The 14,890-nt window shown below is 33.6% G+C and overlaps 1 protein-coding gene across 3 annotated transcripts in view; it reads left to right on the top strand.

The window, feature by feature from the left end:
- Window positions 1–14,890, top strand: part of LOC149821468 (DExH-box ATP-dependent RNA helicase DExH11-like) — a 189,862-nt gene that overhangs the window by 174,393 nt on the left and 579 nt on the right. Inside the window, exons 20-24 of one of the 3 annotated variants that reach the window (XR_016426757.1) lie at window positions 9,476–9,690; window positions 9,926–10,164; window positions 11,739–11,865; window positions 11,938–12,227; window positions 12,362–12,414. Coding sequence is in view for 1 of the 3 variants with exons in the window: in XM_089983595.1 (XP_089839721.1) it covers window positions 9,476–9,690; window positions 9,926–10,164; window positions 11,739–11,865; window positions 11,938–12,150 (794 nt within the window). In the remaining 2 variants the exon portion in view is untranslated. Of the gene's footprint in view, window positions 1–9,475; window positions 9,691–9,925; window positions 10,165–11,738; window positions 11,866–11,937; window positions 12,332–12,361; window positions 12,415–14,890 lie in introns of those variants that run through there. The other 2 variants (XR_016426758.1, XM_089983595.1) reach the window with 2 other exon arrangements.

Raw genomic sequence — 14,890 nt, 5'->3', positions numbered from 1 at the left:
ACACTCATTTCACCTTGCTTAATGGTACGGATTTTCTCTTGGATAAAGAATTGACGAGCAAGGTCTTTTTGGGTATACATACCTTTCATAAAGAACCATGCTTCATTTGCTAGGCGGAATTTACAATGTTGGCGCAAATCTTTAGCTCCACGTTGTTCATGAACCATGCAAGAATTTTTGCATGCTTACTTTCCCAATCTTCTACCTTGGATTGGTGATCTTCAATAGCCTTCATGCGAGCATTTCCTTCTAGAGCTTTTTCTTGATCACCATCTATTTTTGTAAGTTGAAGTTGAGGTTCCCTAATGGTGCCCATAACGTATCCCCAAAGCTTTTTACCTTTGAGGTTGTTCTCCATGGCGGCGGCCCACATAATGTAGTTAGTACCATTGAGCTTGAAGGAGAGATCAATCTTTTGTTCTCATTCCATTATATAATCAACAATGGAGGACAAGCAAAGAGAGATAGAACAAGACAACTAGCAATATGAATCAAGAGCACAACCAAGGCTCTGATACCATGTAATGAAATATGCGGAAAAGAAATATATGTCCTACAATGGACATTCACACATAGAAATCAAAGAACAAGTCCAAAAGAGGACATACACAAAAGCCAATAATGGCTAGAAAGCATAAAATCTTATAAATGCACTAAAGGGATTGAAGAAGACACACATTACAAAGGGGGAGACCCCACTTATTTATAGGCAAGAGAGGAGTGAGAGAGGGTTTAGAGAAGAGAGAGGGAAAGGCACCATTGGGAGACCCAACAAGGTGTCGTTGGGCTCCCAACGGTCACAATTGTGACCGTTGGGGGCCCAACGACTCTTTGTTGGGCCCCCCAATGAAAGTGCATTTAATGCACAAAAAAGAAAAAGAAAAAAATAAGAAAAAGAGAAAAAGGAAAAAGAAAAGAAAAAGTAAAAAATAAAGGAAAAAGACTATACTGCCCCTATTGGGCGATTTTATAGAAATACCCCTTATCGGGTATGGGTGAATATACTTATATATATATATATATATATATATATATATATATATATATATATATATATAGAAATATATTGATTACATGTGTATTTTAACAGTTTCTTCTCCACTTAATTTGGTAAGAACATCTTCTAAAGGTGGAGAAGAAAGGGAAGATAAAAGAGAGGATCTAAATTGTTCGAATTCGGGTCTAAGCCCATTTAGGAAATTAAAAGAATGATCATCTTCAAGTTGTTTTTGCCTCAATTTGATTGCCTCTCCACTCCATTTAGGTTCAAGGAGAGCAAATTCATCCTAAATAGCTGGTAATTCGGCAAAATATTCTCTAACCGACATCTCTCCTTGTTGTAGAGTCAAAGCCTTCTTTTGGAGGTAATATTTATGTGACAAGTCTCTTGACGTATACATTCGTTCAAGATACTCCCATACTTGATATGCCTTCTTGAATTTCAATATATTGACATTAATCTTGGTTTTCACCGAAGAGAAAAACCATGAAAGAATTTTGTAGTTTTTCATCTCCCACTCTTCATGCTTTTTATTGTATTCCTCAAAAGCTTTTTCTCTTTCTTCTCTGTCAAGAACCTTAATCTCCCCTTTCTCAAAGATAGTGATTTTAGGTTCGGGTTCCGGAACAGTTCCGTGAACATATCCCCAAAGACCCTTACCTTTGATATGAGTCTCCATATTTCCGGCCCATACATGATAATTAGATCCATTTAATTTGAAACCATGAGAGAAGTGAGAGTCCTTTTCGCCCATTAGAGAGAAGGTGAAAGAGAAGAGATGCGTACCACAAGGAGATATAAGGTCCTACTCGATGTAGGATGCTTCTAAAATATTGAATGAAGAAACTAGTCTTTACCCCCGGTCACCAAAACTTGATGGCACACTTTTTGTGGCACCCAATAGAGAAACAAAATACACGATCTTCTTTTCTCCCAACCTTGCTCTGATACCATGTAAAAATATCTTCAAAGATGTGCACTACAAGCACAAACTTCACAAAGGGATACGTGTACAAAGACACACCAAGAACACTTGAACAAAAGTACACAAAGGTACAACGAGAACACTTGAAATGCAAAAGATTGAATCTATTAAACAAAGGTGAGCACAAAGGCTCCCACAAGAATGAATACAATAGTGGGGATACACCCCTATTTATAATACAAGAGAAGGCCAAAAGGAGGGCTCCTACTAGATGTTGGAGCCCCTCCAACAGTTAGAAATCTAACCGTTGGAGTGGGGTCCAACGTCTCTCCCTCGGACTTTTAGTCAAAAAGATAAAAAGGAAAGAAAGAAAGAAAAGAAAGAAAGAAAAGAAAAAGAGAAAAGAAAAAGGGAAAAGAGAAAAAGAAAAAGAAAAAAGAAGAAGAAAAGTTACATGCACATTCACAAGTGTGAATATGCGTAAAATGGGAAATGATAGAAATGCCCCTGGGGCTACATAAAGAATATATATATATATATATATATATATATATATATATATATATATATAATAGTAGATACATATGCACATATATATAATATGCATATGTATCCCTCTATGTATATATAAATATATGTATACATGAATTAATACAATTTAAGAGGAGCATGCTGAAATTGGCTTGTTGTGTGAACAACATGCGCAATGTCAGGTCTTGTAATGAAAAGATAAGGCAGTGCCCCGACAAGTTGTATGTAAGGTGTTGGATTTTCAAGTAGTTCTCCATCATCAATCTTTATTTTGACATTTACAACTTTGAGAGTGTCAACTTGTCGTTCATTTGAGATACCAGACCTGTTAACAATATCTAGAGCAAATTTAGATTGAGTTAGTAAATAGCTTCTAGGAAAATAAGCAACTTCTATTCCAAGAAAGAATTTTAGAAAACCCAAATCACTCATTTCAAAGTGTGTTTTGAGAAAGTTTTTAATATTGTCAACTCCTTGTTTATCACTTCCAATAATGATCATGTCGTCTACATAGAAGGGAATGGTGATGATACCTGCGTCAGAATTCTTAACAAACAAAGTTGTGAATTACAAGGGGTAACACCCCATATTTATAATACAAAGGAGACAGGGAATGAGGGAGTCGTTGGGGGTCCAACGACTCTCTTTTACTTTATGCTTTTTTACTTTGGTCAAGAAAGCATAAAGCGTATTATGTCAAAAAAGAAACTAAAAAGTAAAAGAAACCTAACTTAGTTAAATAAACTAACCTAATCCTAACTAAACTATAAAAGTAAACTAAAACTATGAAATTACATATGAAATTATGTTACATTATTTAACAACCTTATCTCTAGAAGACCAAAAAAATATATATATAAAAGGGTCTAACTCGCCCCTCTCTCTAGATTTTATTTTCTAGAGAGAGAGAGAGAGAGGAGGGAGGGAAAAGAAAGAAAAAAAAAGAGATGAGAGGAAAAGGAAAGGAAAGAAGGAGAAGGATCTCCTTTCGTTCCCGTCATTCGACATTTATTTTCGGTCTTTTTCCGTTTTCAAACGAAGGTACGGGGTCTTTTATTAATTCGAACGAGGAGAAATAGCTTAAATTAGGTTTATCTGATATTTTTTGGTAAAAAAAAGAGAGTAAAGAAAAGGGGGAAATCTGATTTTTTTTACGAATGTGTGTGTATATATATATATCTTGAAATCCAGGATTTTGAGTATATATGTATATGTATATATAGATTTATCTTTTTCTAAAGTGTGATTCTCATTATATTTGCGTGGTTTTGGAAATCATAAATCTGGAGGTTTAAAAATCTGTATGTGTTCTAATGTTATCGTTAAGTGCATGTACAACTTGGATATAGCCGGTTGATTCCGATCTTGGTCTCTATGTGTTCATGCACTGAGTTTCCTTGTTAAGTGAATGTACAAATTTCACTTAGCATGTTTTATTACTCATAAGATGAACATAGCAACATGCTTAGATTGATAAGCATGTTCAGATTTAAATGCATATGCAGTTTCTGTTTTTTTATCATGTATCCTTTCCATTAAGGAAACATGTTTAGATTTAATGCATATGCAGTTTTTGTTTATCATGTATCATTTATAACTAAGGAAGCATGTTGAGATTTAATGCATTTGCAGTTTTTGATTTTTATCATGAATTTCTTTTTTACATGTTCAGATCGGTTAAGTGTTACATACATATGCAGCTGAAAAATAAATTTTTGTTCCTCAGATCCACCGGGCAAATGAGTATGCAGATCTGGAGCATATACCTATGTATATGTATGTAGATCTGGTACAAATCCGCAACATATGTATGTATGTGCAGATTTGACCCAAATCTGCCAAGATTCTGGCAGGCAGATCTGGTGCCGAGCTGCCGAGCTTAGGCTCGCTGTTCCGGTCAGATCTGCCAAGGATTTTGCACATGCAGATCTGTTCTAGATCTGTCATGTACTTACCCCCTTTGGCTGGACAAAATAAAAATACTTTTAGAGCCGATTTTTCTGTTATGATACATGGCAGCGTTAATTGATATTTGTCAACCCTGTTAATGTTTCACAACATTGCTACTTCAATGCTGTCATAGTTGCTTTTATATCAAAATTGTATTTGATGTCATTGGGTTGGTTAAAATTGTTTTTAATGTTGTCCTATGACCTGCTGAAATTCTGATTTGTTTAAGAAACTGTTTATGTGAATTAATCTCCAAACCGAGGTTGTGAGATCAAACCTGGACTTGGCTGTTACACTTACTTGTGTTAAGCCTGTCCAGAAGTTTGTATATTAGTGGTTCGGTTGGCTGTTATACAGGGAAAAGAAGTAGAAGAATAAAAAGAGAATGGTTATACCGATAATGTTGACCTTCAATAAGTTGTTTGTTTCTTGTTTTACATAAACTGATTCCAGTGTGGATTTTGAGTAGTCTGTTATGTTCGATTTTAGCTATGATATGGTTGTCATTATGTTGGTTAGATGCTGTCACCTGGGTTAGCATCGAACCAGCCTTAAAATCATGCTTGCCGATTTATGTAAGCACACTATTAAAATATTTTTTTATGTTGTCATGTGTAGGCTGAGTTTTTACTTTTTCAATGCTGCCATATGATTTGGAATCATGTTGTTAAATATGTTATGATTATGATTTTTTTTGGTGGGCTGTTATAGGGCGAAACAATGAGCATGCCCGAATTGACAAAAGTGTTTATTGGTTGTGTATACTCATGCCAATAAATATCATGTTGGCATAGATGTGCATATCATGAACACGTGATTCTGAAGTGAGTTTTAATGTTGCGTTAACATGATCATGTGCATCTTTGGATGTTATGCATGAGATAATCATGAAAGCAAAATGCATGTTGCAAGTGTTCATATGCATATGTAAATTGTTTTATATGTGCATTCTTGTTGTGTATGAATGAATGTGCATTGAGGACATGTTTGAATAATTGTGTGGTTACATGTTTACTGAGGATTTTTACATAAGATGCATTGGTGGTCAGATGTCAATCATTGTAAGCCATGTGGGCCACGAGCATGTGCTGCTCTAAGATTTGTTGTATGCATTGCAAAATCCATTTGAAATTAATTGCACTGTTAAATATTGTAACGAGCCAAGGTCCTGTGTTGTGTTTTGCATGTTGATTTGCAAAACGATTCTTTTGGTAAAGAATTTGATTATTGTTAAAAAGATAAAAGAAATAAACAGTGTAATTAATGTTTTTCTTCCTGAATGTCCCTTTCACAGTGTGAGAATCCTGGATGACGGTTTTGGGAAAACCGTGAGGATACTAAAACTCCGTGTGCGGTTGTTCCCCTGAACCCAATATGGTGGTTCGCCCCACGACCACGGTTTTAGGGAGTTTTCAGCCACTTTGCCTGGGGGTGGTGTTGTGACACAGTTGTTGTTATTGGTATACCAAGAAAGTGGCATAAGTGAATGTTGATTTTCGTAGTTTCCCGACATTAAATGTTGATTTCTAATGTTTCGATGGATTGTGTTGATTCCTGATATCGGTCGAGGAGCAAGTGTGAAACTAAGTAATAAAATATAAATTGTATGTTAAGCTACAAGAGAATCTATTTTTAACTTTGAGAATTTGTGGTGCCCGTTTTGAGTATCCACGAGTTTTAAATGAAAAATAGAACTAAACTTTTGTGCATTTAATAAGAACATGCATGTAAAAGAGAATTGTAATAATAACTTAATAATTTGTTCATGCATGTGTATTAGAATTATGTATATTTACTGTTATGCATTAGTTCATACATTCTTATTTGATCCAATTCACGTGAGATATTGTTATTGCATGATAATTGCTTTTAAAATACTTGAATGGTAATTGAATTATGAGATTGTTTTAGTTATGTTCATTTGAAAACTTGCATGAATTTAATTTATGTTTTTTCTTGGCTATTTGGATTTTTAGAGGAATTCGTATAAAGAATCTTTGATTCTTACCCAGTGCTCCATATGTTTTTCACGGGATACGAAGCTCAATGATGAGAACGACTGCCACAAGGAACCTATGAGACTGCGTGACTTCTATTATTTTTGGATAGTGTGGCTCTATGATTTTACACTTTAATTTAATTATGTTCTTAGACTTTGATTTTTTATTAAGAAAGTTAGTTATTTTGTTTGGATGGTTAAATGTAGAGATCCCTTGTGGTTTGTAAGTTGTTAAGTCGGTGAGGCCCCGGATCATTGGGTTTTGGTTTCCACAATTGTTTAAAAAAATCACTTTTCAATGGGGATGAGTTGGGGTCGTTACAGATTCAATCCCATATTTACCTGTTCATGAAAGATAACCGGCAGCAAGAAGTTATAGGATGTCACAAAATTGGATTATGGAACTCAAGCTCAACTTTCTTTTTCTACCTGTTTACTCTTTTGACTTTTCAATTCTAATGAAAGTTTTATATTCCATTCCTTTAGAGGGGATCTTGGCATCCTTCCTGTAGCCATAACTGCAAATTTCATAGATTCATCACCCAAGCCATTCAAAGTCTAAATGGAAATATGATCATTACTAATTGGACTGCCTGCAGCAGCCAATTAATTTGTATTAGTCTTGACACAATTCAGCTATTCCATTATTGGTGAAGTGCCTCCACATTTTTGGGCTCACTCTTTGATTGACGTATTTCAGGTGTTGGCACTTGTTCAAACCATTTGTACAAATCATTCTCGAATTCTAATGCAAAGACCCTATCTGAAACTTGAAATAGAACCACCTCTCATGAAGACTTGCTGTAATGTAAGCAATTACAACATGATAATTTCTCTTAAATATTATTATATGGATTGCAAATCAGAGTACGTAGGTTGCTGCCTCCTTTTGGTTGATCACTAGTGGAAAATCAGCTGGTATAAGAGTACGTGTTAAGGAAACTCATTGAGTCATGACTAGAAAGAAATGATCTTTTGTTTGCTAGGAAAATCTAATTAAAAATGAAAAATGAAGAGGTTTGGATGTCATGAAGGATCAAATTTATATGTAGCCATATAGTAATTGTATAGATCTTTCTAGAAGGGAGCCAGATCTGAGAAAATGATCTGAACTGCACCTTTTCCTTTTTTTTTGAATAAAATAGGAGATCTGCGGTAAGATATATAACTCTATTGTTGGAACTTGGAAGCAAATAAAGGTCAGCTATGATCTTGAATAGAAGAGGCAATATTGAACTGTGTACAGTTGGAGAAATAAGATATAAAGAGCAGATTCAGAGGTGAAAACAAAAGAACTTTGATAAAGATGAGAAAGAAATGTAGAAACACAACTACCAGAATTAAGATCAAACAAGGAATTGAAGGAGGGAAGCAATAAGAAACTATCTCACATGGATACATAATGGGAACAGGACACCATGTGGATACACTTGGTATAATACGATAATTCTCAAAAATTAGGACACGAGAACACATTCATACACGCACGTAGATGTATGCATGCGTTTATGCGTGTATAAAACAACATTAATACTCCACCTTAATGAAATACTTATTCTAATACTGTGATAGAAAGTTAGAAACTCAGTGGAAGAGTAGGTTAGAATTGGAGGATCATTATCAGTGGTACTAAAAAACAAGGAGATTGACTGAAGGACGTCTCCTCTATTGTAAGGATTTATATTTGGGGTATAAAATCAGATTAGAATTCCTCTAAGTGTAAATGATAGAATAACATGCACACATAATACAAGCTACATACCACTTTAATAGACACACGGGCTCTGTCATGAAATCAAAACTGCCATATGTTACAGAACTGGCACTGTGCCATATAGTACGGAACTGCCATTTTGCCACCTAACGGTTATGTGACATCAGGTTCTTAAGAGATCTTGTTTGACAAAGCATGGATTCCATGTGGTATTATCATGCTAATTTGATCAAAAGCAAACTTACTTTTGTTTGATCTATCCATTGAAGTCTAGCACACAGTTACAAACTTAGTTATATAACAACTTGATTTATCACCTTAGCCTTTAAAGCCAAGTTTTAACCTATTTATTTATTGCACTTGAAAAGTGCAAGATGCATGCAGTTAGAGTTATATATACATGCCTGGTTTATTGCCTAAGCCTTTAAGATCATACTTTGACCTGCTTAATTGCACACTGACACATGATTGTGGTTCTGTGGGCACTAAATATCAATGGAAGGTCTCATGCACACTCTTTTCCTGAGGTTCCCTATCACATACGGGTGGGACATTTTCTTGATCAATTTCATTGTAGCTGTTAAGAAACATAAAGAGTAAAACTTGCAAGACTGAGCCACTAGGCTTCTTATGTAATCATGTCTCATATAAAAATACAAACACACAATATTTGTATTATGTATGTGTGTGTGTGTTTGTGGTGATCTTATAGTTTTATTTGTTATAGAAAAGAATAGAATTTTTCACAATACTCAGTCCAGTGACTCAGCAAGGTCAAGATCTAGCTGACGTGATTTGACCAAGTGAAGTGAGCCTTAGGCAAGTGTTTCCAAGAACTTTCCGTCCATTGGGTTGACCAGGTTTAGTGCTGAGATTGGTCGACTTGGCGAGTCGTTATGTTAACTCACTGAGTTTTAAAACTACACATATTCCTGCTGGTTGCTGCTCAAAGTCGCTATTATAGATTCTCCTTTTTTGTGGATCATTTGTGGCATGCGGGAAGGGAATGACATTGCATTGCTATCCAGAAAATCTTTTAAGAGCACACACAGAAGAAAAAAGAGTGTATAATATGAAAATAATATGCAAGGCCATTCAATATACACTGACCTGTTAGTACTCAAAAAATAAGTAGAAAGAACAACTAATGCAACCATAGGAATCCTTCATACTATTATATCTTTTAACTAGAAAAATTCAGGTTAAACTATTGAATTGTGTAATCAAAGAATGGCAGTGTCTCAATTGACTAACTTTCAATTACCTTGCTATTATGCAATTATATATCCCACATTTTGCATCTATCTTCTACTTTTTATTTTATAGTATATCTTCTAATAAAATGTTATGTTTCAGATCTTAAGATAAACAATGCAGATGTTGTTGCGGATTACCAATCGCTCAACATGTTATTAGATAAGATGGCTCAAAGCAAGTGTAATGGCTGCACAAAGCTGCATGAGCACATGCTACTACTTAAAGAGCAGCACAATAATAGAGAAGAAGTGAATGCTCTAAAATATCAAATGTCTGATGAAGCACTGCAGCAGATGCCAGACTTCCAAGGCAGAGTATGTTGACTATATTATTATTTTCTTGTTCTCCTAATTAAAGTGCCAGTTTTTTTTCCCAATTCTTGATGTACATGCATGTGCAAACATTGCATCACTGAGGAATTTTTGCATGCAAACTGTACATTTTCCATTTATCACATTTTTTTGTCAATCAGTTTACATTTGTGTTACAATATTCTGTGGAAGACCATTGTTTACAATATCAATATGAGTAACAAATCTCCATTGGCAGATTGATGTGCTGAAGGAAATTGGGTGTATTGATGCTGACCTTGTTGTCCAAATCAAGGGTAGGGTGGCATGTGAAATGAATTCTGGAGAGGAGTTGATATCCACAGAGTGCTTGTTTGAAAACCAACTAGACGAACTTGATCCAGCTGAAGCTGTAGCCCTTATGTCTGCTCTTGTATTTCAGCAAACGAACACGTCTGAACCATCTCTAACTCCCAAGCTTGCAATGGCAAAACAAAGGTTGTATTGCTTATTTTAATTGTTATTTACCTATTAACATGAGACTGCCCCTGCAATATTTTACAGGGAATTTCTTTCCTATGTGAAAATATTTCTTTTGCGTAATTTAGCATCTGCAATTAAAACAAATTGTTGAGAACCTTGAACACTAATCCTATGTTAATTCAGTCAAATATTATAGTGAGTTCTGAAGGATTAAATGAATATACTGTTAATCTGTGCAATGGAGTTTGTTTTTGGATGATTGTTTTTGTTTCATAATTAATGATATTTTAAGCGGTTTACTTGATCAAGTTAGGCTGCATTCTTGATTCATAATATTTTAATATTGTCTGTAAGCAGTTTAGTATCAATTTGTTCTGTACTTTCATCTGTCCTTGCTGTAGGTTTGTCTTTCTGCTTCCTCATTTATCTCCTACAATGTCTTTCTTAAATTTATTGTTAGGTATGCATATAGAAAGTTTCATGTCCAGATGAGAGTTAACAGTTAACTGAACCTGTTATGAAGCGTCTCATGTGTTATCTTGATTGGTTATTTGCTCTCCTGTCTTTGACCATTCCAAGCATTAGGCTTTGCGTACGTACAGACCCAGTGTTTCTTCTTTCCTATGTGAAAGTATTTCTTTTGCGTAATTTAGCATCTGCAATTAAAACAAATTGTTGAGAACCTTGAACACTAATCCTATGTTAATTCAGTCAAATATTATAGCGAGTTCTGAAGGATTAAATAAATATACTGTTAATCTGTGCAATGGAGTTTGTTTTTTGGATGATTTTTTTTTGTTTCATAATTAATGATATTTTAAGTGGTTTACTTGATCAAGTTAGGCTGCATTCTTGATTCATAATATTCTAATATTGTCTGTAAGCAGTTTAGTATCAATTTGTTCTGTACTTTCATCTGTCCTTGCTGTAGGTTTGTCTTCCTGCTTCCTCATTTATCTCCTACAATGTCTTTCTTAAATTTATTGTTAGGTATGCATATAGAAAGTTTCATGTCCAGATGAGAGTTAACAGTTAACTGAACCTGTTATGAAGCGTCACATGCATTGTCTTGATTGGTTATTTGCTCTCCTGTCTTTGATCATTCCAAGCATTAGGCTTTGCGTACGTACAGACCCAGTGTTTCTTCTTTCTTTTGTATACCCAGCTAGCTTCTTTCACTGGTTATGCAGTTCTTTGCAAGCATTCAGAGCATGATTCTTTCAGTGTTCCAGTCTGGATTTTTTCTTTTCTTTTTTTCCTTTTTTTCAAAAAAAAAATTATGATGTTCATTCCTTCCTGATGTGTCAAATGCATTTAAGCAAATGTCAAGTATAAATTAGGTCAATCCCAAGAACAGTTTCTGCGTGCATGTGTTTCATATTATTTAATTTGTGCAACATCCTTTATGCTTGTACTGACTTTATCCAATTGGAATTTATATTTTATGCATTTTCTGGTGTCTGATTTGGACCATTTGCTCCGTTATGTCCCCGCCAATATGAACTAATGGAAAGCAAAGTAGAATTTTGTAGCAGTCTGTATCAGCCATAGATATATTTACTCTTCTTTTTTTTTTTGGGTTTGATTAGATTGTTTGAAACCGCAATTAGGCTTGGCGAGCTCCAAGCATTCTTCAAACTGCCAATAAGTCCTGAAGATTATGCACGAGACAATCTCAAGTTTGGCCTTGTTGAAGTGGTTTATGAATGGGCAAAGGTGCGTGATACCAACTTAACAAGATGATTATCCAATGGGTTGCATAATTACACTCTTTTCTACATGCTGCAGGGTACACCATTTGCTGATATATGTGAACTCACTGATGTTCCAGAAGGTTTGATTGTTAGGACCATTGTTCGGCTAGATGAAACATGTAGAGAATTTAAGAATGCAGCTGCAATAATGGGTAATCCTGCACTCTATAAGAAAATGGAGGCTGCTTCAAATGCTATCAAACGTGACATCGTCTTTGCTGCTAGTTTGTACGTTACAGGGATCTAATCCTTGCAAGGGAAAATCTCATTTTGATTCTTTGACGTGCCTAATTATTCACATTGAAGAGAAATGGGTCACGGCAGGTATAGATGTTAGTGATCTCTTTTTCTCCTGCTTTGTGCATTTTTTGTTCTCATGACTTGAAAGAAAATTTTCTTTTTATAAAAAGTTCTAAATTACATCTTGTTCATATATTCCTTCTTTGGCATAAAAATAGAGGTCTTTTCTGTTCAACAGCCATCAGAGAAGCCACTGCTGGACTTATTGGAGGTAGGTTGTCTTTATGATTATGGGAGCCACATCCTTATTATCTTTGTTCATGCACACCCACACGCCTGCATGGTGGTTTGTCTTTATGATTATATGAGCCAAATCCTTACCATCCTTGTTCATGCACACCCACACGCCTGCATCCATGCAGGCATTCACACACACACACACACACATCCATATTGTGTATGTAGTCAGTATTGAATTTGGCATACAATGTAGTACATGAATGGGATCATCAATAATCAAGTCATTGGTCCATATTTGTGGTGGAAGTTGCTGGGACCATGGAAATCTGTGGCCCTAATCGGTAATGCAGTTTGTGCATCCCCCTTAAATGTAATTGGATAATGGCACATATGCCAGAATAGACATTCCTTGCGCAGGTTTTTGCTCAGTTTATCTTGACAAGGTGAGTGAGTTGCGTTTGCTAAAAGCAAGACATTCATTTTACAGAAAATAACTGTGTTGTACAGCAAAAATGACACATTTCCTGAAATGCCCTATAATTTTTTTGCTTCGCCCATGTCAAAATTAGCAAGTGTGTGTCTTGTTTAGGATCATTTTACCCTTCGCACGAGAGTACTTGAAATTTGCATGATATATCAGTACACTCTCCAAGTATTGCAAATTCTCGCTAAAAGGTAGATTTGTATGTTTTTTTTTGTGTACTTCACGAAATCCACAATCATATTTGCGAACTTTTTATAATTGAAACTTATCGAAACTTCGCAAATATTTTACTAAATTTGTATATATAACATGAAGTTTGTATAACCAAATTTGTGAATTTTTTATAATTTAAATGTCTTTGACTTCGTAAATATTTTACTAAATTTACATATATAGTATGAAGTTTGCATAAATCTATTAACTTTTTATAACTGAAACTTGTTGTAACTTCACAAATATTTTATTAAATTTGCATATATAGTACAAAGTTCGTATAACCAAATCTGTGAACTTTCTATAACGGAAATCTGTTGTAACTTCATAAATATTTCACTAAATTTGATATATAGTAACTAAATATGCAAACTTTTATAAATGAAATTTGGTGTACTTATGTAAATAATATACTAAATTCATATATATATAGTACAAAATTTGCATAATTAAATTTGTGAACCTCCTGTAATTGAAATTTGTTTTAACTTTACAAATATTTTATTAAATTCGTATATATAGTATAAAGTTCACATGACAATTTGCCAACATCTTGTAACTGAAACCTGTTGTAATTTTATAAACATTTTATTAAATTTGCATATACAGTATGAAGTTTGCATAACCAAATTGGTGAACTTTTTGTAATTGAAACATGACAAAACTTCATAAATATTTTATTAAATTCGTATATATAGTACAGAGTTTAAATAAAAAAATTATGAACTTTCTGTTACAAAAATCTCACAAATATTTCACTAAATTACATATATAGTACGAAGTTTGTATAAACAAATCTATGAACTTTTTGTTACTGATACCTATTAAAATTTTGTAAATATTTTACTAAATTCGTATATATAGCATGAATTTTACATAATCAATTTTGCAAACTTTTTGTAATTGTAACTTCACAAATATTTTACTAAATTTGCATATATAGTATGAATTTCACATACATATCATTTTTAATTAATTGATCCTCGAAGATTCGTAAATATGTGGTGATCTATCTATATAATATATTTTGAAGTTTCGTGAAGTTCACTTCAAGACGATTATTGCAAATAAGGTTTCGACTTCACAAATAAGGTCATTGTGATTAGACTTTTGGTATGTGAACTTTGTAGTAAATTCAAAACTTTGTAAAAATTTTGCTAAATTTGCATATATAATATAAAGTTTGCATATATTTAATAAATTTGCCAATTCGTATTATATATGCATTTTATTCAACCTCAATATTTGTAATATTTTTAAAAATTTGTAAATATATCAAAAAAAAATCATACAAAAAGCATATTTGCAATGACCTTATTGTGTGAAGTTGGTACCTTATTTGCAATAGTAGTTTCATAGTGTAAACTTCACAACATCTTATATGTGTAGATCATTTTATATTTGCAAATCTCCTTGATAATCAATTAATTAAAAGAGATTTGCAGAACTTTATGCGAACTTTGTATTATATATGCAAATTTAGTAAAATATTCGCAAAGTTATGACAAGTTTTAATTATAGAAGGTTTGCAAATTTAGTTATACGAACTTTATGCTATACATATATATTTATAAAGTTTATATATGTTTCAGTTACAAAAAAGTTCGTAGATTTGATTATCCAAACTTTATACTATATGTGCGAATTTTGTGTAATACTTGTAAAATTTTTAGAGGTTTCAATTACAGAAAGTACTATATATACGAATTTAGTAAAATACTTGCAAAATTTTGACAAATTTCAATTATAAGTTCACCAATATGATTATGTGAATTTTGTGAGGTAAAAAAAAACATGTTATTCTACCTTT

Source organism: Nuphar pumila, chromosome 12, assembly GCF_984573655.1.
Source record: "Nuphar pumila chromosome 12, dmNupPumi1.hap1.1, whole genome shotgun sequence".
Classification (NCBI taxonomy): domain Eukaryota; kingdom Viridiplantae; phylum Streptophyta; class Magnoliopsida; order Nymphaeales; family Nymphaeaceae; genus Nuphar; species Nuphar pumila.
The sequence above is the reverse complement of the archived record's forward strand: the minus strand, read 5'-3'. Positions and strand labels throughout refer to the sequence as shown.